At 39.7% G+C, this 23,192-nt stretch overlaps 1 protein-coding gene across 3 annotated transcripts in view; it reads right to left on the bottom strand.

Annotated features, from left to right (window-relative positions):
* The window catches only part of abcc12 (ATP-binding cassette, sub-family C (CFTR/MRP), member 12), a 181,509-nt gene that overhangs the window by 68,722 nt on the left and 89,595 nt on the right, over positions 1-23,192 (bottom strand). For all 3 annotated transcript variants that reach the window (XM_073070064.1, XM_073070063.1, XM_073070066.1), the window contains 7 exons: positions 10,084-10,231; positions 9,577-9,725; positions 9,356-9,463; positions 8,973-9,236; positions 8,790-8,861; positions 7,528-7,652; positions 182-254 (listed from right to left, as the gene is read on the bottom strand). In XM_073070064.1, coding sequence (XP_072926165.1) covers positions 182-254; positions 7,528-7,652; positions 8,790-8,861; positions 8,973-9,236; positions 9,356-9,463; positions 9,577-9,725; positions 10,084-10,231 — 939 coding nt within the window. The remainder of the gene's footprint in view (positions 1-181; positions 255-7,527; positions 7,653-8,789; positions 8,862-8,972; positions 9,237-9,355; positions 9,464-9,576; positions 9,726-10,083; positions 10,232-23,192) is intronic.

Raw genomic sequence — 23,192 nt, 5'->3', positions numbered from 1 at the left:
AGAAGAAGGCAATAGAGGTCCAATATTAAAAAAGGAACTTAGTTTCTTGGAAAGGAGTTGAGAGATATGTGCCTAATAAAGCAGATGGAATTTAGTACAGATTGCCATCACAGTCAGCATCAATGAGTTGGGCTTTAGTGCATTGTATGGGAATTTCTATGGGAATTTGAGCGTTCCTTACTTCAGTTAGATCTCCAAAGGGGAGTATGGACAAGTCCTGTTCAAGACTGCAGACTTCAATCGTCTTCTTGTACCTGTAGCATTTGTAAAGCAGTGAAATTATCACAATGCAATTTTACAACCACCCAACTCACAGTGGGATTTACCCCGTCATCCACGGTGCAGTACTGTTCAGCTCTGCTTCTCCCCTTGGGTTGCAAGGTTATTTTCTATACCAACACCCCCATCCCCACCGACACCTGGTGAAGTCCTACACTACGTCTCCCAACTTTCCCCAAGTTATATAGTATAACTCATCCTTTACTTGCAATACAGCTTTTTGTCAGTGGCTTAAGTTACATTCATTTGATGAATGGAATGCTTCCACAAAATTAACTTGTGCCCGATGTATTGCTAATGTCTAATCACAAACAGGAACTGGCTGAGGAGCTCCATAAAGAAATGGTTATGTTTACAATATAATAATATAGGGACTAAACATATAACCATATAACAATTACAGCACGGAAACAGGCCATCTTGGCCCTTCTAGTCCGTGCTGAACGCTTACTCACCTAGTCCCACTGACCCGCACTCAGCCCATAACCCTCCATACCTTTCCTGTCCGTATACCTATCCAATTTTACTTCAAATGACAATTAAATTAACATCATAACAAGGTGCATCAAAATCATGATTTGATCTCTCACAAATCTAGTTATTGTTAGTAAGGCACTTCTGAAGAAAGGTTATTTACATCAGCTGATTTAAGCACAAAGAGCTCCCATAAATAACAACACATGAGGTTGAAATTCTTTTGTTCATTTAGAGATACAGTGAAGATTTATTTAGAGATACAACCTTTCAGCCCATCGAGCTACGCCGCCCAGTAACCCTTCGATTTTAACCTTAGCCTAATCACAGGACAACTTACAATGACCAATTAATCTACTAACTGGTAGACCTTTGGACTGTGAGAGGAAACTGGAGCACCCGGAGGAAACCCACACACACAGACACGGGAAGGGACATACAAACTTTCTTAGAGAGGATGCCAGAATTGAACTCTGAACTCTGATGTCTCAAGCTGTAATAGCGTCACTTTAACCACTATCGATGAGCCCCACTTTTATCATTCAGGACACCAAGAATAGCTTTTCTGCTCTTGGTTAAAATTATTCTCGGGTATCCTTAGTATAATGTCAAATCCAACTCTTTATTTGTTCTTCACCATTGAATGAAAAATTCTCTGTATTATTTCCATTTTATTTTCAGTATCAAGTTATACTTCCTTTGTTACCTCAGTCGCAAAAATGTCGGCATACAATTCAGTGAAGTACTAGGGAAATTGTGTGCAGAACCGCCACTTGTTGGATGAAATATTTCATTAAGGCTACCTGAGACTAATTATGACCAAGAGATTAAATCAGCTGCTACAAATGACCTGACCTTGGAAGACTTTAGAAGTGCCTGGTTAACAGTATAGTATTTTGAGAGCAACTAAAGCATACCACATACTATAGATGTTAATGTGTCTTGTTAACCTACTCAAAGCTCAAAATAAAATGCTCATTGTTTTCCATAGTCAAAAAAGATACTAATGCGTGTCTTACAGGAGAAGTTCCAAGTAGAATCATGACTAAATTGGCTACTCATTTAAACTACATATTTGTTCTTCAGTTCAGGATTAATTTTATATTCTTTAATCCAAATATCAAATGTTTCGAATATTTTATGTCTCTTCTCTTTCTCTATTTCACACTCTGCTCAGTTTGAATTCATTCTGATTAGAAACCAGAGACCAGAGCACAAATTTGGGAAAAAAAAAGTAGTGTTAGATTCTTTCCCTTTCAAAGCCTGGGTTTTAATTATGCTAGGCCATGACAGATGGACCATATACCTAAATGATAGATCATTTCTTTTTAATTCCTATTCCTACTGGGGTCCAGCTGCATTTTATCTGCATTTTGTGCCTCTTGTTAATTATTTGTCTCTGCATGATTTTTAAAATGATATCTTATCCCATTGAATTCAATTTCAAGGGTCTTAGATGAAGTGGGATGATTTGGATTGATAACATTTAATTTACAATGTAAATGAATAAAGTAACATTTCTAACATAAAAAATACAAATAATGGCAGTTTGAGTACTTGGATTTTGCATGCCATCACGGGGATACAATGCATTGCTCACAGCTCAGAGGAAATCAAGCCTACAGTCATAGACCAATCTTCGTCAGAGTGCTGACTTCCATATAATTACATTTTTCATTTTAACTTCCCTGTAGGATACAGTTTCAAGAGTGCAAGCAGTTTTTTGGAGTTAAATTATCACCTGAAGCAAGGCAATTAATAATATCTTTGGTTTGTAGAATTACTGAATCACTTTTTCAGGAGACACGAGTTTTAAGTAGAACCGACAGCTTGCTATATCTGAGCTTGGACTTCTGGCATTTCATTAAACTTTCAATCAGCAAAGTGTTGTCAGAATATCCAAGTATAACGTAAGGTACAGATGGTGATGGTTAATTTTTCTGATAATCTGGCTTGATTGAACTGACAAAATTGTCTGAGGGGACTACATTTATCTTTTGTACCCAATTCCTTTCACATGCAATTTTACGTTTATCTACATTTTTGGTGGTCGTCTATACTTCATATTTACATAACGTGCCACAGCTTCGTTCAGGTTTCAGAATATTATATAAAATGACTATGACACCATTTATGACATGAATTTCCAAATCATCGATCATTACATTGACAGAAGATTCATGAAATCCCTGTGGAAACAACATGTCTGCAGCAAGCCAAACTTTTCTGCACAGTTTGTATAGAAGTAACAGTGGGGAATCAGAAGTATCCCTGTAGATGTTCAACACTTGCATTAGCCCACCTCCCCCATCTTCATAATGAGTTTGCTTTTCAAATGCAAGCAAAGGAAACTAACTTAAGTTAAATCTGACTAACTGCTGACATGTCCCTGCATAATTGTGAGCAAATTTTTTCTGGGAAGTTGCAGTCAGTGGTCTTCCAAGGTTTTTTTGGAATTCTCCTTGATGTCAGACTCCTCTTGAAGGAACCCTCTGAAGGAGTCCAGACTTGAAACAATATGCCAACTCCCGTGCCAAGTTGAACCTGGCATCAGATTGTTTGACCATAGATTTGGTTGTAGGGAAAAGCACTGAAAGGAACTGAGGTAAATACCAGATAACTGAGATACTTATATCCAAATATTTTTAACTGGTTTACTTTTTGAATGTTTCTCTGTCTTTTAGAGGATTGGTACATTCACTAACAGGTAAGCGGTTTGACATATCTGGTATTTCTCTTATAGCATGCCTACGAACTCTGCCATAGCTAAGCATCACTAAGTGAAACACAAAGGCTAGATAGGAGGGGAACATTTCACATACTCAGCCAACTAGCTCCAGTGGGCTGCAGTTAGGACAGAGGACCAGGAGAACTATTATGGTAACTCCCCAGAGGAGAGGTAAATACCAGCACTGCTCAGGATTATTTGTAGGAGACAAAAATAAAACAGAATACATGAGAAGATTGAATATGCTTTGTGCATTGAATCACCTGCCTGAGAATCTTCAACAAACAACAAGAAATGTTCTCCAACCTCTCTTGACTTTCATTGTGTCTAAATCTGCCTACAGAGTTTGGGTATAAATCTATTTACTTATGTAGAGATACAGCACAGAATAGGCCCTTCTGGCCCTTTGAGATGTGCCGCCCAGCAACACAAAACAACCCTGATTTAACCCTACCTAATTATGAGACAATTCACTCAATGACCAGTTAAACCTACTTGGCAGTTTAGGTCTTCGAACTGTGGGAGGAAGCTGGAGCACCCAGAGGTGCTTTCGTTTGGAAAGAAGCACCTTTGAGGAGGACTTACAGACATCCCTTATAGAGGTCGTCGGGATTGAACCCCAAATCCCGACATTCCGAACTGTAACTGTGTCATGCTAACCACTATGCTACCATGGCAGGTCGCTGGTGTTGCCAGCATTTATAACAGCAAGAAATGACACTTTCATAGTGCAATGGCTGTTGAACCAATTTTCTGTTTTCATTGGGAAAAAAGTGGAGCCTATCTAAAATGAAAATCTTTGAGGAGTCTCAATATACTCCCTTCAAAGTTCTGCTGTTGAAACCCAGGAGCACAAGCAGACATGAGGGAGTCGCTATTGTGTGTTAATATGTGTCTGGAGGCAGTGACAACCGCAGTGGACATCAAAAAGAGCACTCAGAATCAAATTCTGTTTATATCATGATGATTAAGGAGGTAATAAAAATAATGAAATACACAAAACTGAAGTTAACCAAAATATAGATTATTCATTGTTACAAAATATATCGTAAGTGCTCAGGAAAGTAATTTCTAAATTTCTTAAAAGCAAAGTAATTTGAGACTTTTTGTGCACTGGTATCTCATTGTGCGATCTATGAGTTTGCAGTTGCAGTGGGGTAACCACTGTATTTTACATTCAGTGTGGAGCGAATAAAGACAGTGATTGCCGCAAAGCTTCAGGTCAAATATTTGCTGGAATGTGAAAGCCAAATGACTTCAAAGTGACACATGTGTCAACATACAGCAATCTTTTGAATTGGCAGTTGCAATAACCTGGAAACGATATCATTAAAAAATCTTCTGCATCCTCCAACAAATTTTAGCACTGTTCTGATCAACAGAGTATATTGTTGCCAGCAGGTGTCCTTAAAATTGACCCTATATGCAATGACACAATTCTCCATCCTACATTTCCTTATTTGATGACCGAAAGTTTAGTGCTAGGCTGAAAATATGGGAAACTTTTCATTATATCCAATTTAAAGCAATGAGGTTCATAGCAGGCAGATGTATTTTAAGTCACCTATTTACAGTCATCTATTTTGCTGATTATTATGCTAGAAAATGATTCTTTGTTTGGTATTGAATCTGATATTAAACAATCACGGTTGTATTTTAGTTTGCAAACTGAAGGAGAAGATCAGACTCCATCCAGTTGGAACCAAGAACTTGGGGCTTCCATACTCATATATTTTGGTGATAGTAAAACAGTGACTGGACTTGACCTAGACAGGAGCTGAAAATCAACAGGAAGCACTTCAATTTTTTAAATACAATGACAATAGGTGCCTGCACTCTTATAGGATTGGCTTGGTTCCGTTGTATTTTCCCAGACTCTTGGCTCACTGCAGCCCACTAAACAGCAGGCACCTTTGATACCAGACTTGCGTAAGAATCACAAGGATTGAATCATCAGAGAATGTTCACCATTCAAAATTTCCAGGTTACTCAAAATGAGCTGGAAATGGTCATCATGTTTCCCAAAAAAGACAAGTCAATGTTTAAACAGTGTAACCTTGATAAAAGGATAATGCAAGAGAGTGTGAAAAGTTGATGTGGTGGGATGAGGATTAACAAAGCACCACATAAAAATTGATGAAGTGTAGCTGGGCTGCAGCTGTGGCACTGTATCAGCTCTGATTCAAGAACCTGAGGTCCTCACAAGTCAGATGATTTTTGAGCAACAATCACGCTTATGCATCCGTTTCATTCTCGACTCCTGCACCTCTCACTTTTACCTAAAGCCTTCGGTTGTTTCGTTAATGCCACTTCTGCCACTGTGCCTTGTTTTCAACTTCTCCCGCTGTTCTACTTCTCTTCCTGCGAGCTTCTGCCTTCATGTCTGTTTGTGTCCAAGTGTCTGTGGGCTGACATGTCTGTGCAAGTTTGTGTGCTTTTAAAACACTTCAATCCTTCTCGGCTCTATATTATTTTAGCTTCTCATTATGTGATTGGGGTGATCAGCTCAACTATTCCATTTACAATTCCTCTCAGAATTGATTGCATTTTCCATTACATTGTCTCCTTTTCATGCTATATTAATGTATCTGTTCACAGCATGATATTCAGTTCTGAAGAGTAAGTGCAGATCAGGCTCATAACTTGTTCTGGTCTCAATATTCATGCTACCTAATCCGTACATCTACTGAAAACTGGTACAAAACCACCTAATGGCCTAGAAATATATAACAATATTAAATATTAAGTAAAATTATTAGGGTCCTGGCAGCATCTTGCGATACCTCGCTTTTACATCTCAGAGTGATTTATTGATGGTGCATCAATTTTATTGACTGGAAGAAGGAACAAGCAGTGAGTGGCCACCATACTACATCCTGGAGACTGAGAGGCCAGGCACAGGCCTCAATCGCCTTTATACCGGGGTCTGTGGGAGGAGCCACAGGAGCAGTCAGCAGGGGGCGTGTCCAGACAGGTATATGTAGTTCACCACAACTGGTTAGTAAGTTAATTGGTCATTGTAGATTGTGCTGTGAATAGGCTGGAGTTAAATCAGGGGTTGCTGGGTGCTGTGGCTCGAAGGGCCAGGACAGCCTCTCCGCACTGTATCTCTGAATAAAATCTTAGTACTGTAACCCTTTGAGGAGTGATTTTTTTTTCAACTTATATGAAATAGATTAGGCCAATGTGATGGAAGATACACTTGTACAGAACCAAGATACTTTTTCATTCACAAGTTTACAACCAATGGTTGGCTGTGACTCGTTTAGTAGTAGTCTTGTCTCTGATTCAGAACTTAAAGCCTCACATCTCCGTCAAAAAGTATGAGTACAGCTGAGGGACTGCTGCACTGTCAGATGGGTTACCTTAAGCTGCCCTCTCAAGTAGGCAGTACCTCAGCACTACTTTAAGGAAAGATGGGAGAGCTATCTCTGGTCTGCTGGCCCACAGTTACCACTGTGGTGAACTACATATACCTGTCTGGACACGCCCCCCAGGCTGACTGCTCCTGTGGCTCCTCCCACAGACCCCTGTATAAAGGTGATGGAGGTCTGAGCCCGGCCCTCATTCTCCAGGATGTAGTATGGTGGTCAACTACTGCTTGTTCTTTCTTCCAGTCAATAAAAGCCGATATCTCGACTTCACGTCTCAGAGAGAGTTATTGATGGTGCATCAACCACTCAATAAACATTTCATAAATAGACCATCTGAATATTGCAGTGATCTGTCGTCTAAGAATAAAAAAGGCAGCATGGTTTCTTATATAATATCAGTGATCATTTTAACATATCCTCAAAGCACTCTAAGGATCTCAAAATTGTTATTAAGGTATATATTTCCTTTCTGGAAATTTAGTTATAATTTTGACCTGAGGAAACCACTTCAGAGAGCATTAGTTGACTAAAGGAAAACAAGGACAAAGGGGTGTATTTGAAATGTTTGTGATTATTTTGCAATATCACAACAGTTTTAAAATTTATGCTATTAAATCAATCAAATACACCTGTATTACCCATATACTTTTACACACATCAATGCATACATACCTTTCCTCATTAAACACCCTTCCAAATAAAATGTTTTCTCTGATAGTCCCATGAAATATCCAAGCTTGTTGAGATACAAAGGCCAGCGATCCATTGATGGCTACAGTTCCATGATGCAATTTCATCTGCAGCAAGGAAAATAAATGTTTAACATTGATCATACAGTGCAGCACTTTCAACATTGTCCTGATGTTGTAATACCCTCCTTAATGTTTGGTGATTAGTGCAATTAAGATTTAATGAGTAAATCCAGTGTCATCCTGAAGCTGGTTGGGAGTGTGGCATGTTAATGGCACATTTGTTGCAGTTCTCAATTAATCTCTTCCTTACACAATTAACTGGAATTTTTGCACAGATTGCTGGAATGGTGGGGGAGTTTATATCATCTTTATTTTGGCAGTAGATTCTGGCCTTTTATTTTTGATTATTCTTCCATATTGGGATAATTTTGCTGGTTTAATTCATGTGAAATGAACTTTATTGAGAAGGATTTCAATACATAGGATTATCCCACGTGTATCAGATTATTAAAGAATTCTTCAAGCAATATCATAATAAGAGACTCTATCAAAGTAGTCAAGAGCAGATCCATTTTATCTGCCAAAGTTCAGGTGTACTTCCAGAACAATGTACTTTACTGATGAAAAACAGCATTCACTAGGTCAGACATAACAAATGTGTCCATCACTCATGTTTCACTTGTTGTTGCTGAGCTACAGATCGTGTTATTTCACCTAGAAGCAGCTTGTTGGTTGAACAGGGAGAGAGAGCATAGTTGTCTCACACAGGTAGAATGAGTAGTTAGCCTTTCCTGCTCTTGTAGCTATCTACCCATTGGCCGCCAACCCCTTTCCCCCTTCCTTAGGGATGCTCACCCAGTTTCATTTCTGTTTTAATAACAACCTTCTATCTCATTTTCCTCCCATCTTTGGATATTTTCCTCCCCTAAAGGCTGGCTTTTCGTTTATATGAATCCCAATTTCAGTGCAGGGAAATAAAAATGCTTTGTTATACAACAAGCAGTAGTGATTCCAGCTGTGTCCCTGGAGACTTAGCAGAATGCAATCTCCCAGCAGCATGAAGCACAAATAATAAGGGAATATTGTGGGAATGGATTCCAGAAAAATAAGTGCAACTTTATTTCCTAGCCCTTTAATGTAGATTGAACTGGTTAAAGTATGCAAATACATCCACACATACTTTATTTTTAACACAACTCAAGCGGAATGTTTTGTTGTTAGATGGTTAAAAGAAATACATACCAGTCCTAGCACAGCAGATATTAAAGAGCTTTTTCCACTTCCTACATTTCCACAAATGCCTAAAAGCAAACCCTAAACAAAAAGTTCATAAATTATTTCATTAACCTCTTGGATATTTCCCAAAAACAAGATAAATGTTCATAAGTAATACAATTTAACAGCTGAAATGCGTGTAATATATACCTTTTCCAAAGAGAAGCTAAGGTTATGAAGAGTCATTAATGTTTTAGGGGTATCTTCTGGCACTTGACCATTAACATTGGCCTCATTTACTTTGTTGTTATTACGAACATTTTTTCTTTTTGAGACCTTGTTAACAGGTTCAGATATTTCTTCACTTTCATTTACATTTCTCCATGAAAGAGATGCATTTTCCATCAGCACCGCATAAGGTGAGTCTTGCAGAGTTTTCACATAGACTTCAGGAAGATCCATGACCAAAATTTTCTAATAAATAAGTAAATTATTGAATGTAAATGAAATGTACAAATACTAATGGGGATAATCAGATTTGTTAAACTGTGCTTTTTAAATAGCAAAATCAGTGAAACAAAACTTTCTTTTACCCTTAATCTCTTCAAAGAAATTCTGGCCTCTCCAAATCCTTTAACTGAATAGGGCACCACAGCCAAAGTAAATTTCATTGCGTTGAAAATTGCAATCACAGTGAATGCCTTGAACGATAAGAGAAATGAGATGTAAACATTAATGAAATTAATTTACGACTATGCAGCTAACCAGGATTACTTGTATTTCCCTTAGCAACACTGCTTCTATTTGTTCTTACCACAGACGCAGTCAACTCATACCCCAAGAGTGTGTGCACAACGAATGTGAGGACAGTGGCCAATGTTGGGACAATTGGAACAAGTGAAGAATTTACACTCTGTACATATCCTGCTTTTTCCAATATCTTCTTTTCATTTTTCCGCACATCTATATTAGAAAATGAACAATTGCTGAGATCAGGGCCAAGTTTTAAGTAGAAAAAGGAGCACGACATTAATATTGTTTAAAATGTGCTTTATCAAAGGCTTTGTACTGGCAAATCTTGCTATTTCACATCTTGACTTTTAAAACAACTTTAAAAGCATTCTCCTTTAACTTTTCTATCTAAACCAAGGACATTTTAGCAACTTACACAAAGACTTAAAAGAATAGTGTGCACTTTGAAATAACTATTTATGTAGAACAAGTTTGTATTTTTAAGATATTATTATATATAAATTTTATGTCCAGATCATGCATGCAGATATTTTTTATCTCATTTAACTGATAAAATGCTGCACCTTACCACTTATAGAGCGTCCAAATGATTTTTCCCATGCATACATTTTTATTAGTTTCATGTGAGTCAATACTTCATTCATTAATCTCACACGAGTATCAGTCTGCTTGATGGCTTTACTTCGAAATGCCATGGTTAATCGTGCCATTAACATCTGAAATCAATAAAAGTTATATTTATCATCCTTTTGTGTACGGGGAATTCAGAATGCAATTTCTGAATGAGATGCTTGGTCACAGGAGATCACTCAAGAAAATGTATCAAAGACAAATGGAACACTTTAGGGCGCAGAATAAATATCATTAACCAGCAAAGATTAATATTAGTTAATGTATCAGACCTGCAGCAAAAAACATGTGTAACTCAAAATAAATCATCATTAGGGAGGTCAGGCAACGGTATTGTCACAAACACAAGAAAATCTGCAGATGCTGGAAATCCAAAGCAACACACACACCATGCTGAAGGAACTCATCGGATCAGGCAGCATCTGTGGAAGCGAGTTTCGGGCCGAGGCCCTTCATCAGGACTGGAAGAAAAGATGAGGAGTCAGAGCAAGAAGGTGGGGGGAGGGGAGGAAGAAGTACAAGGTGGTGGGTGATAAGGGAAACTAGGAGAGGGGTAGGGCGAAGTAAAGAGCTGGGAAGTCAATCGATGAAAGACATAATGGGCTGGAGAAGGTGGGATCAGACAGGAAAGGATAGAAGGTTGTGGAAGAAAGGGAAAGAAGGGGAGCACCAGAGGGAGATGATGGACAGGTAAGGAGATGAGGTGAGAGAGGGAAATGGGAATGGGGACTGGTGAAGGGGGGGGGGGGGCAATTACCGGAAGTTAGAGAAATCGATGTTCAAGCCATCAGGTTGGAAGCTACCCAGATGGAATATGAGATGTTGCTCCTCCAGTCTGAGTGTGGCCTCATTGCGGCAGCAGAGGAGGCCATGGACTGACATGTCAGAATGGGAATGGGAAGTAGAATTAAAGTGGGTGGCCACTGGGAGATCCTGTGTTTTCTGGCTGTAAGTGTTTGGCGAAGCAGTCTCCCAGTCTATGTCGGGTCTCACCAATTGGCAGGAGGCCACACTGGGAGCACCAGATACAGGAGATGATCCCAACAGGCTCGCAGGTGAAGTGTTGCCTCACCTGGAAGGACTGTTTGGGGTCATGAATGGTAGTGAGGGAGGAGGTGTAGGGGCAGGTATGGCATTTGTTCCATTTGCAAGGATAAGTACAAGGAGGGAGATCGGTGGGGAGGGATGAACAGGCAAATGAGTCGCATAGGGAGCAATCCCTGTGGAAAGTGGAGAGTGAGGGGAGAGGAAGATGTGCTTGGTCATGGGATCTCTTTGGAGGTGGCACAAGTTATGGAGAATTATGTGCTGGATGCGGAGGCTAGTGGGGTGGTAGGTGAGGACAAGAGGAACCCTATCCCTTATGGGGTGGCAGGAGGATGGGGTGAGGGTAAACGTGTGCGAATAGGAAGAAATGTGTGTGAGGACACCTTTGATGGTGAAGAAAAGAAAGCCCATTTTTTTTAAAAAGGAGGACATCTCATTAGTTTTTGAATGAAAATCCTCATCCTGAGAGCAGATGCAGTGGAGATGGAGGAACTGAGAGAAGGGGGGTGGCATAGTCACAAGTGACAAGGTGGGAGGAGGTATAGTCCAGGTAGCTGTGGGAATCAGTAGGTTTATAACACACACCAAATGCACCTCAAATAGCCTCTGACTACCAAGTCTAACTCCTGGCCTTCTTGTGTGGCTTAGCCTCTAAGCCCAGCAGAACTGTTTCTACTGACAGGAGAAGGGGCGAAGGCGGGTCCTGGCACCTTAAAACCAGTGCTTTGGATAAATGGAGCTCATCAGCCTGGGAAGGCAGTCCATCTAAGAGAGGGAAAACTCTGATTTCAAACCTCCGCTGCCTTGCGGCCATACCCACTCATGGGAAAGGCTTCGGGAGTGAAACCCTGAGGACAAATCTGGAGCTGGAGTCCTTAAGGCAGTCCGACGTTGCCTTCAAACTCGCTCCGGCAACTCCTGCGACGTCACTGGTGCCAAGCTGTATCGGCCCTTGCCCTTCCCTTGGACAACATCGGTGGCATGGAGAGGGGAGACTTGCATGGGCAGCTGCCGGTCTCCCATACAACCCTGCCCAGGCCTGCACCCTGGAGAGGACACTCACAAGGCTTTCCAGGCACAGATCCATGGTCTCGCGAGACTAACGGATGCTATCCAATAATGTACACCAGTAGACAAGCTGACTCCAGAGACAGAGACAGGGAAATCGAGAAAGGGGAGGGAGGTGTCGGAAACGGACCAAGTAAATTTGAGGGCAGGATGGAAGTTGGAGGCAAGGTTAGAATACCTCCCAATAACCAACCCACTACAAATGTCAGGCTCATCAGCCTATAATTTCCTAGCTTATTTTTCAGGCCTTTCTTAAGCAATAGAACACCATTAGATTTCCTTCAGCCCCCTGGCACCTCACTTGTGTTTTAAAGATGTTTCAAATATCTCTGCCAGGGCCCCTGCGGTTTCTGCATTAGCCTCCCTCAGGGTCTATGGAACACAATGTCAGGCCTGGGGGATTTATCCGCCCTAATTTGCTTCCTCTGAAATCTGTATATGACCTCACTGCTGCTTTGCCTCATTTCTACAGACTCTGTGTCCACCTCCTGAGTAAATACAGATGCAAAAATCTGTTTACGATCTCCCCTGTTTCTTTCAGCTTCATGCATAGATTTTCACTCTGAACTTCCAGAAGATCAATTTTATCCAGGCTATCCTTTTGCTCTTAACATATCTGTAGGAGCCCTTAGAATTCTCCTTCACTTTGGCTACTAAAGCAAACTTATGTCTTAGTTTACTTGTCTTCATTTCCTTCCTATTTTATCTTGCATTTCCTATACACCTCAAGTACCTCATTTGTTCCTGTCTACCTATACCTGCTGTACACCTCCTTCTTTTTCTTAATCAGGGCCTCTATAAAACCAAGGTTCCCTAAACCTGTTATCCTTGCCTTTTATTTTGACAGGAACATATGAACTTTGCACTCTCAAAATTTCAATTTTCAAGGACTCCCACTTACCAAGTCCCAACCCACACTTAACAGATCCTTTCTGATACCATACCAATTGGCCTTTCTCTAATTTAGAAACCCAAGCCAAGGACCAAACACTCATAGAACAGAGAGAATAGAAGCATAGAAATCTACAGAACAATATAGGCCCTTCGGCCCACAATGTTGTACTAACCATATAACCTACTCTAGAAACTGCCTAGAATTTCCCTAGCGCACAGCCCTCTATTTTTCTAAGCTCCATCTACCTATCCAAGAGTCTCTTAAAAGATTCTATTGCATCTGCTTCCACCACAGCCACCAGTAGTGCATTCCAAGCACCCACCACTCTGTGTGTGAAAAACTTACCTCCGATATCCCCGCTGTAGCTATTTCCAAGCACCTTAACACTATGCCCCCTCATGTTAGCCATTTCAGCCCTGGGAAAAGCCTCTGGTTATCCACACAATCAATACGTTTCATCATCTTATACACCCCTATCAGGTCACCTCTCATCCTCTGTCGCTCAAAGGAGAAAAGGCCAAGTTCATGCATCCTATTCCCATAAAGCATGCTCTGAAATCCAGGCAAAATCCTTGTAAATCTCCTCTGCACTCTCTCTATAGTATCCACACCCTACCTGTAATGAGGTGACTGGAACTCAACACAGTACTCCAAGTGGGGTCTAACTAAGGTCTTATATAGCTGTAACATTACCTCATGACTCTTGAACTCAATCCCACGGCTGATGAAGGCCAACACAATATATGCCTTCCTAACAAAACTGTCAACCTGCTTTGAGTGTCCTATCAACACGGACCTCAAGATCTCTCGGTTCCTCCACGCTGCCAAGGGTCATATCATTAATATTATATTCTGTCTTCAAATTTGACCTACTAGAATGTACTACTTCACACTTATCTGGGGTGAACTCCATCTGTGATTTCTCAGCCCAGTTCTGCATCGTATCGATGTGCCACTGTAACCGCTGACACCCCTCCAGACTATCCACAACATCCCCAGCTTTTGTGTCATCAGCAAACTTATTAACCCACCCTTCTACTTCTTCATCCAGGTTAATTTATAAAAATCACAAAGAGGAGGGGTCCCAGAACAGATCCCCGAGGCACACCACTGGTTGCCGTCCTTCATGCAGAATACAAACCATCTACAACCACCCTTTGCCTTTTGGATCCGCAAAGCAAGGTGTCCTTGGATCTCATGCCTCCTTACTTTCTGAATGAGCCTTGCATGGGGAACCTTATCAAATGTGTTACTGAAATTCATATACACTACATCCACTGCTCTACATTCATCAGTGTGTTTTGTTACATCCACAAAGAATTCAATCAGGTTGGTAAGGCATGACCTGCCCTTGACAAAGCCATGCTTACTATCCCTAATCAGATTATGTTTCTCCAAATTCTCATAATCCTGCCTCTCAGGATCTTCTCCAACAACTTGCCCACACTGAAGTAAGGCTCAGTGGTCTATAATTTCCATGGTTATCTCTACTCCCTTTTTTGAACAAGGGAACGACATTTACAACCTTCCAAACCTCTGGTACTTCTCCCGTCCCGATTGATAATGCAAAGATTATTGCCAGGGGCTCAATGTTCTCCACCCTCACTTCCCGCAGTAGCCTGGGGTATATCTCATCAGGACCTGGTGACTTTTTTAACTTAATGCTTTTCAAAAGCTCCAGTACATCCTTTTTCTTAATGGCTATATGCTCAAGTGTTTCATTCCACTGTAAGTCATCCCCACAATTGCCAAGGTCCTTTTCCCTGGTGAATACTTAAGTATTCATTAAGTACTTCCGCTACCTCCTCTGACTCCTTGCACACGTTTCCACTATCACACGATTGGTCCTGTTCTCACACGGCTCCTCCACTTGCTCTTCACATACTCATAGAATACCTTGGGGTTTCCTTAATCCTGCTTGCCAAGGACTTCTCATGACCCCTTCTGGCTCTCCTAATTTCATCCTTGAGCTCCTTCCTTGTGCCCTTGTAATTTTCTAGAGCTCTAACAGTGCCTAGTTTCTTGAATCTGTTGTATGCTTTTATTTTCTTCTTAACTAGATTTCCTACATCATTCGTACACCATGGTTCTTTTACCCTACCATCCTTTCCCTGCCTGAATGGAACATACCTATGCAGAATGCCATGCATATGTTCCCTGAACATTTGCCACATTTCTACCATGCTTTTCCCTGAGAACATCTGCTCCCAATTTATACTCCTAAGTTTCTGCCTGATAGCATCATATTTCCCTACCCCAATTAAATGTTTTCCCAAATTGTCTGCTCCTATCCCTCTGTTTTGTAACTCCAGAAACTGATAAAAAGAAAAACAAGGGATCTGGGAAAATGTGTGTACTTAGTTTATTTTCTTTAGTGAGGCGCTCACATATGGCATTGTAATGTAATGACGAATGCCATTCACATACTTTTACATATAACCCCTAATGAATTATGTAAACAAAGAATGCTTGATCAAACAATATAGTCACTATATTACTCAAATATTACTGACATATTAAATACACTATACAGAATTATCATTTACAATAATTACCTTGAAACTAATGGCATTATGATCACTAGGTGTGAAATGCATGAACTACACAAACTTCTGTCACCTGCCCTGTCTCATTCCCTGATAGAAGCTTTAGTATCACTCTCTATCTAGTTGGGACTTCTATGTACTGATCACTTTCCTGAACATATTTGACAAACTCTTTCCCATCCATCCTCTTTACAGTCAATTTGTGGAAAATTAAAATTACCTAATATCTCAATCTTTTATTTCTTGCAACAGTCTGTGATCTCTCCACAAATTTGCTCCTCTAAATCCAGCAGACTGTTGGCTGTTCAATAATATACCTTTCTTATTCTTCGTTTCTATCCATAAAGCCTCACTAAATGAGCTTTCCAGTCTATCCAGACTGAGCACTGCCGAGACATTTTCCTTGACTTCCAGTGCAATCCCTTCCCTTTTGATCTCTCCTGCTCTTTCACGTCTGAAACAGCTGAAACCCAGATCCCAGATCTGCCAGTCCCATCCCTCCTGCAACCAAGTCTCCCTAGTGGCTACACAATCATTATTTCATGTGAAATTATGCCCTGAACTCATCCGCCTTTCCTTGCATTGAAAGAAACACAGCTCACAACGTTAGTCCCACCAGACCCCAGTACTTGATCATTTGATTCCTGACTTTGTATGTAGGTTAACAACATCTTTCTCCAACCCACTATTTGTTCTGGAATTCTGGTTCCCATCCCCCTGAAACTCTAGTTTAACCATTACCACCTCCACCCCCACACCCAGAGCACTAGCAAACATTCTGACTGGTATATTAGTCTCCCTCCAGTTCAAGTGCAAACCATCCCTTCTATACAGGTCCCACCTTCCCTGGAAAAGAGCCCAAATGATCCAAAAATCTGAAGTCCTCCCTCCAGCACCATCTCCTTAGCCATGTGTTAGACTGTATGATCTCCCTATATCTGGTCTCAATAGTGTTACGTACTCGTGACACGTGACAGTGGTACCCTTGTCACGTGACTGGGGTTGAAGTTATACTGGACTTGAGGTAATGGTCTTGTGATGGTGGAGTGACGTCATTTTCCCGCCAGTAGAGGTCATGTGACAGGTTTTTTTTTACAGGATATAAAAGGAGGACCCCACCCTGTGGGGAGGGGCAGTTCGTGGCTGGATTTGCCAAGCTGACTTCATGCCACTGCGTGATTTAATGTTATGACGCAGTTTAGTTGAAAAATAAAGTTTTATCTAATGCCTAAAGTTTAAAAGGTCATTGCCAGCAGTTTCTTTACAATACCGCTAGTTAAGAATTAGTGGAGAGTGAAGATTGAAGTTCGGGAGTTAAACATCGAGGAGAATCGAATTTCGACGGTGGATTGGGTTCGAGCTTGTGTGATCCTCATTCGGAAGGATTTCGTTGACTGTTCTCGTGTTAATCTCTGCGGGATAGCAGGAGATTGAGGACAGTGTGGAAGGAAAGGTCGGTGCCTTTAAACCGTTACATTTCATAAAATTCTACGTGGCAAGAGTTCGACGCTGGGGATCGAAGGAAAACAACGTGGAAGAGAATTTAAATCGCCTTAAAAAGTCTCTCCTTTTAAATGGACCGTGAGCATTTTGAACTTTTGGCAATATCGCTTTAAACAACTGTTTTTGCAATATCGCTTTAAGAACTGTTTAAGTTGCCGCACAGCAGCTGTTTTCCGGTTACGTTAGTGTTTGTTTACTTTTGGGGGGTTTGTTTTCAGTGTTTAATAAACGTGTTATTTGTTATAAAAACCCTTGCCTAACTCACATATATTTATTGTTGTCTGAATACATAACATAAATATGGGGGCTGCGTCCGGATTGGATCGTTTGAGTTTAAATGCTTGTTAACTTTTGAGTCGGTGTTTTGGAAACTGGGAATACTCGATTCTTTTGTTTGATTGGCTTGTGAGTGGTATTCGGCAACGATGAATATTGATGAGTTTCTGGATTCGCCAGGCGCGGATTTGTTAGTGAAGGCGAAAAAGACTGAGGTGACTGAGATAGCTAGTAGATTGCAACTTAAAGGTATTTTGACGACTACATCAAAAGCTGTTATACAGAGAAAAATCGCGTCTCACTTTGTGGATTCGGGTGTTTTTGATGATTCGATTTTAGAATCGTTTCCAATAAGTAATTTGGAAATGCAGTTGCAAATCGAACAAATGATGTTAGAGCATTGTAAATTAGAGGCTGCACAAAAACAGAGAGAGTTTGAATATGCAATGGAGAAATTAAGGTCTGGGAATCAGTCTTCTGGTTCTAAAAAACCGTTTGTTGCTAGTCAAGAAATTAAATTGGTCCCTCCATTTAGTGAAACAGAAGTGGAAAGATATTTTCAACATTTTGAAACTATTGCTCGGATGTCAGAGTGGCTGAGAGATAAATGGTCAGTGTTGTTACAGAGTGTAATTAAAGGCAAAGCACAACAAGTTTACACAGCTTTAACTGCTGTGCAAGCACTTGATTATAATATTGTAAAAACGCATATTCTCAAAGCGTACGAATTAGTCCCAGAAGCATATAGAGAAAGATTCAGGAGTTTGAAAAAGTCTGTGGAAAAGACTTATGTGGAATTTGCCTATGATAAAGCTATGTGTTTTGAGAGATGGGTTTCTTCTAAAAATGTAAATGAGGACTATGATACATTGAAAGAGCTGATTTTAATGGAGGAATTTAAAAGAAGCATTCCTGTTGAAGTAAGGACCTACTTAAATGAGAGGGATACTGATAAATTGCAGGACTGTGCTAGATTAGCTGATGAGTATGTTTTAATCCATAAGAATAAATTTCCTCAAGGCAGAATTTTTAAGAGGAAAAATAATATGGAGACTCAAGGTAAATCAGAAATTAAATCAGAGGTTAATGAGAAAGGTAAGGAGGAAAGAAAACCTGTGAAGGAAAGACAGTTTGGTCTTATTTGTAACTATTGTAAGAAGCCTGGCCATGTAATAGCTAACTGTTTCAAATTGAAAAAGAAAGAGAAGGAAGCAGTTCCAGATGCTTGTGTGCAACATATTGAAGCACCTGTAAAGTTACAGGGTTTGGTAAACACAAATGAGGCTTTGTTAGAGTCTGACCAAGTTAGAAAGGGATATGATCATTTTATAACTGAAGGGTTTGTATCCTTGAAAGAAGGATCTACTCTAGTGCCAATAAAAATCCTTAGGGATACTGGAGCTTCTCAATCACTGATGTTGGACAGTGTGTTGAAGTTTAATGAAGAGAGTGATACTGGTGAGGTAAATTACATAAGAGGTGTTGGGAGTGATTTTATGCCTGAACATTTACATAAAGTAAATTTAAAGTCAGGGTTCGTTACAGGATTTGTTAAAGTAGGATTACAGCATAGCTTACCTGTGAAAGGTATTTCTTTATTGTTAGGTAATGACTTGGCATGTGGACAAGTTTTTCCTGAAGTGCATTTGACAATGGAGTCAGAGGAGCCAGAGATGAATTCTAACACAGATTTTTCCTGTGTTGTGACTAGAGCTATAGCTAAAAAGATTGATGTGCAGAATGAGGTTGTTACTCATGACTGTTCAACTCAGGATTCGAGTTTTGAGGATGTGTCAGAGACTTTCTTACCTTCGTTGTTTGAACAAGATTCTGGGAGTAAGTCTGACTATGAAGATTTATCTCTGTCTCGGAAGGAGATGATAGCAGAGCAGAATAGAGATCCTGAGATTATAAAATTAAGAGAACAAGCTTTACTAGGTAGTGAAATTGAGAAGGTGTCAGTAGGATATTACTTGGAAAAAGGAGTATTGATGAGGAAGTGGAGGTCGCCTACAATTCCTGCAAGTGAGGAATGGAATGTTGTTTACCAGGTAGTTGTTCCTAAAGTTTATCGAAATGAGATTTTGACTTTAGCTCATAGTGTGCCTTTAGGTGGACATCAAGGGGTAAGGAAAACTGTGGACAAGATTTTAAAACATTTTTACTGGTCTGGTCTAAGAAAAGATGTGGCGATGTTTTGTAAAACGTGCCATATTTGTCAAATTGTGGGTAAACCAAATCAAGTTACACCAGTGGCTCCATTACAACCTATTCCAGCATTTGGTGAACCATTTTCTAAAGTTATTGTAGATTGTGTTGGTCCATTACCAAAGACAAAAACTGGTTATCAGTATTTGTTGACTATCATGTGTACTTCGTCTAGGTTTCCAGAGGCAGTACCACTTAGGAATATAAAAGCTAAAACTGTGACAAAGGCTCTTATAAAATTCTTTACTTATTTTGGATTACCTAAGGAAATACAAACTGATCAAGGCAGTAATTTTATGTCTGGATTGTTTCAACAGATAGTTCATAAATTGAGAGCTAAGCAAGTCACTTCATCTGCATACCATCCAGAGTCGCAAGGTGCCTTGGAGAGGTTTCATTCTACCCTCAAAAATATGATTAGGACATATTGTGTGGAAAATGAAAGTGACTGGGATGAGGGTATGGCTTACTTTTATTTGTAGTAAGGGAATCGGTACAGGAATCTTTAGGTTTTAGTCCATTTGAACTTGTGTTTGGGCATAGAGTTAGAGGACCTTTAGCTTTATTGAAAGAACAGTGGATTAGTAAGGAAGTGCACACTAATTTGTTGGACTATGTTTTGAAATTTAAGGACAGGTTACATAAAGCTTGTAGCTTAGCCAAGGAAAATTTAAAGTTGGCTCAGGAGAAAATGAAAACTTGGTATGATAAAGAAGCTAGGATGAGGATGTTCAAGCCTGGAGATATGGTGTTGGTTCTTTTCCCAGTGCAGACAAATCCTTTACAAGCTAGATTTCATGGTCCTTATGAAATTGTGTCTAGAATCAATGATGTGGATTACGTAATAAAAACTCCAGATCGTAGAAGGTCAACACAACTTTGCCATATAAATATGATTAAACTGTATTTTGAGAAACAATCTGATACTGTGACTGTTGTGGTTAGTGAGAATGAGTTTGATTTAACTAGGAACATGATAGATGATTCATCTGACTTTCATTCTAAATCCAACATTGTTTCTGTTAGGTTACCAAATTTAACCATTCTGGAAAATATGGATGAGAAATTAGCACATTTACAGCTAGAGCAGAAACAACAGATGAAGGAATTAATTTTTAAATGTAAGGATTTGTTTCCAGATGTTCCGAGAAGGACTACTATAGCTTCACATGATGTAGATGTTGGAGATGCCAAACCTATTAAACAACATCCATATAGGATGAACATGGAAAAATGTGAACGTGCTGAGAAAGAAATTGAATACATGTTAGAGAATGATATTATTAGACATTCTAACTCGAATTGGAGTTCGCCATGTGTTATGGTGCCAAAACCAGATGGTAGTATTAGGTTTTGTATGGACTATAGGAAGGTGAATGCTGTAACGAAAACAGATGCATATCCAATTCCTAGAGTAGATGATTGTGTAGATAAAGTTGGAAAAGCAAAGTTCCTTACAAAGATTGATTTATTGAAAGGGTATTGGTGTGTTCCATTAACGGACAGAGGTAGAGAGATTTCTGCATTTGTAACTCCATCTGGGTTATATGAGTATAATGTTCTTCCATTTGGGATGAAGAATGCCCCAGGTACTTTCCAGAGGATGATTAATTCTGTGATTCAGGGATTGAAAGATACTGATGCTTGTATTGATGATTTAGTGACAGGAAATAATACTTGAGAAGCACACATTATTGCGGTGGAGAAATTGTTTGAAAGGCTTTCAAAAGCTAACTTAACTATTAATTTAGCTAAGAGTGAATTTGGACATGCCACTGTGACTTACCTTGGTTATGTTGTGGGTCAAGGTAAGGTAGCTCCTGTTCAGGCAAAAGTTTGGGCAATTTTAGAGATTCCCACTCCAACGGGGAAAAAAACTCTTAGAAGATTTTTGGGAATGGTAGGATATTATCGGAAATTTTGTAAGAATTTTGCTAATGTTGCCCTTCCATTAACTAACCTTCTGCAGAAGAATGTGAAGTTTGTGTGGACAGTGCCTTGTCAAGAAGCATTTGAAAAATTGAAAACAATGATATGTGAACAACCTGTGCTTAACGCACCTGACTTTGAAAAACCTTTTTCATTAGCTGTAGATGCTAGTGATGAGGCTGCGGGAGCAGTATTAATGCAGAGGAATGAGGGTGATGAGGTTGATCATCCAGTAGCTTACTTTTCTAAGAAATTTAATAAGCATCAAAGAAACTATTCGACAATAGAGAAAGAATTGTTATCTCTTGTTTTAGCTTTAGAATATTTTGAGGTATATGTTGGTACAACTCAAAAACCACTTATTGTTTACACTGATCATAATCCGTTAGTTTTTCTGAGTAAGATGAAAAACAAAAACAGAAGATTATTAAATTGGAGTTTGATGTTACAAGAGTACAATATTGTGATAACTCATGTTAAAGGTAAAGATAATGTGGTTGCTGATTGTCTATCTCAATGTTGAATGTACAATGTAATTTTTTTTGGAGTGGTTTTTTTAATTGTAACACTCCTACTGTATTGTGAGTTGTAAGATGTTATGTGATGGTATTGTATATTGTGTGTTATAATATTTACACTTTTGTTTTTCTTGTAAATAATTTTTGAAATTTTTGTTCTTGTCAGACCAAAAATGTTTTTTTGGAGGGAGGTGTTACGTACTCGTGACACGTGACAGTGGTACCCTTGTCATGTGACTGGGGTTGAAGTTATACTGGACTTGAGGTAATGGTCTTGTGATGGTGGAGTGACGTCATTTTCCCGCCAGTAGAGGTCATGTGACAGGTTTTTTTTTACAGGATATAAAAGGAGGACCCCACCCTGTGGGGAGGGGCAGTTCGTGGCTGGATTTGCCAAGCTGACTTCATGCCACTGCGTGATTTAATTTTTATCTAATGCCTAAAGTTTAAAAGGTCATTGCCAGCAGTTTCTTTACAATACTGCTAGTTAAGAATTAGTGGAGAGTGAAGATTGAAGTTCGGGAGTTAAACATCGAGGAGAATCGAATTTCGACGGTGGATTGGGTTCGACCTTGTGTGATCCTCATTCGGAAGGATTTCGTTGACTGTTCTCGTGTTAATCTCTGCGGGATAGCAGGAGATTGAGGACAGTGTGGAAGGAAAGGTCGGTGCCTTTAAACCGTTACGTTTCATAAAATTCTACGTGGCAAGAGTTCAACGCCGGGGATCGAAGGAAAACGACGTGGAAGAGAATTTAAATCGCCTTAAAAAGTCTCTCCTTTTAAATGGACTGTGAGCATTTTGAACTTTTGGCAGTATCGCTTTAAACAACTGTTTTTGCAATATCGCTTTAAGAACTGTTTAAGTTGCCGCACAGCAGCTGTTTTCCGGTTACGTTAGTGTTTGTTTACTTTTGGGGGGTTTGTTTTCAGTGTTTAATAAACGTGTTATTTGTTATAAAAACCCTTGCCTAACTCACATATATTTATTGTTGCCTGAATACGTAACAATAGCACGTGGCACGAGTAGCAATCCTGACATCACAACCCCTGGAGGT

This window comes from Hemitrygon akajei, chromosome 17, assembly GCF_048418815.1.
Source record: "Hemitrygon akajei chromosome 17, sHemAka1.3, whole genome shotgun sequence".
NCBI lineage: Eukaryota > Metazoa > Chordata > Chondrichthyes > Myliobatiformes > Dasyatidae > Hemitrygon > Hemitrygon akajei.
Note: the sequence above shows the minus strand (reverse complement) of the source record. Positions and strands in the feature narration are given on the sequence as shown.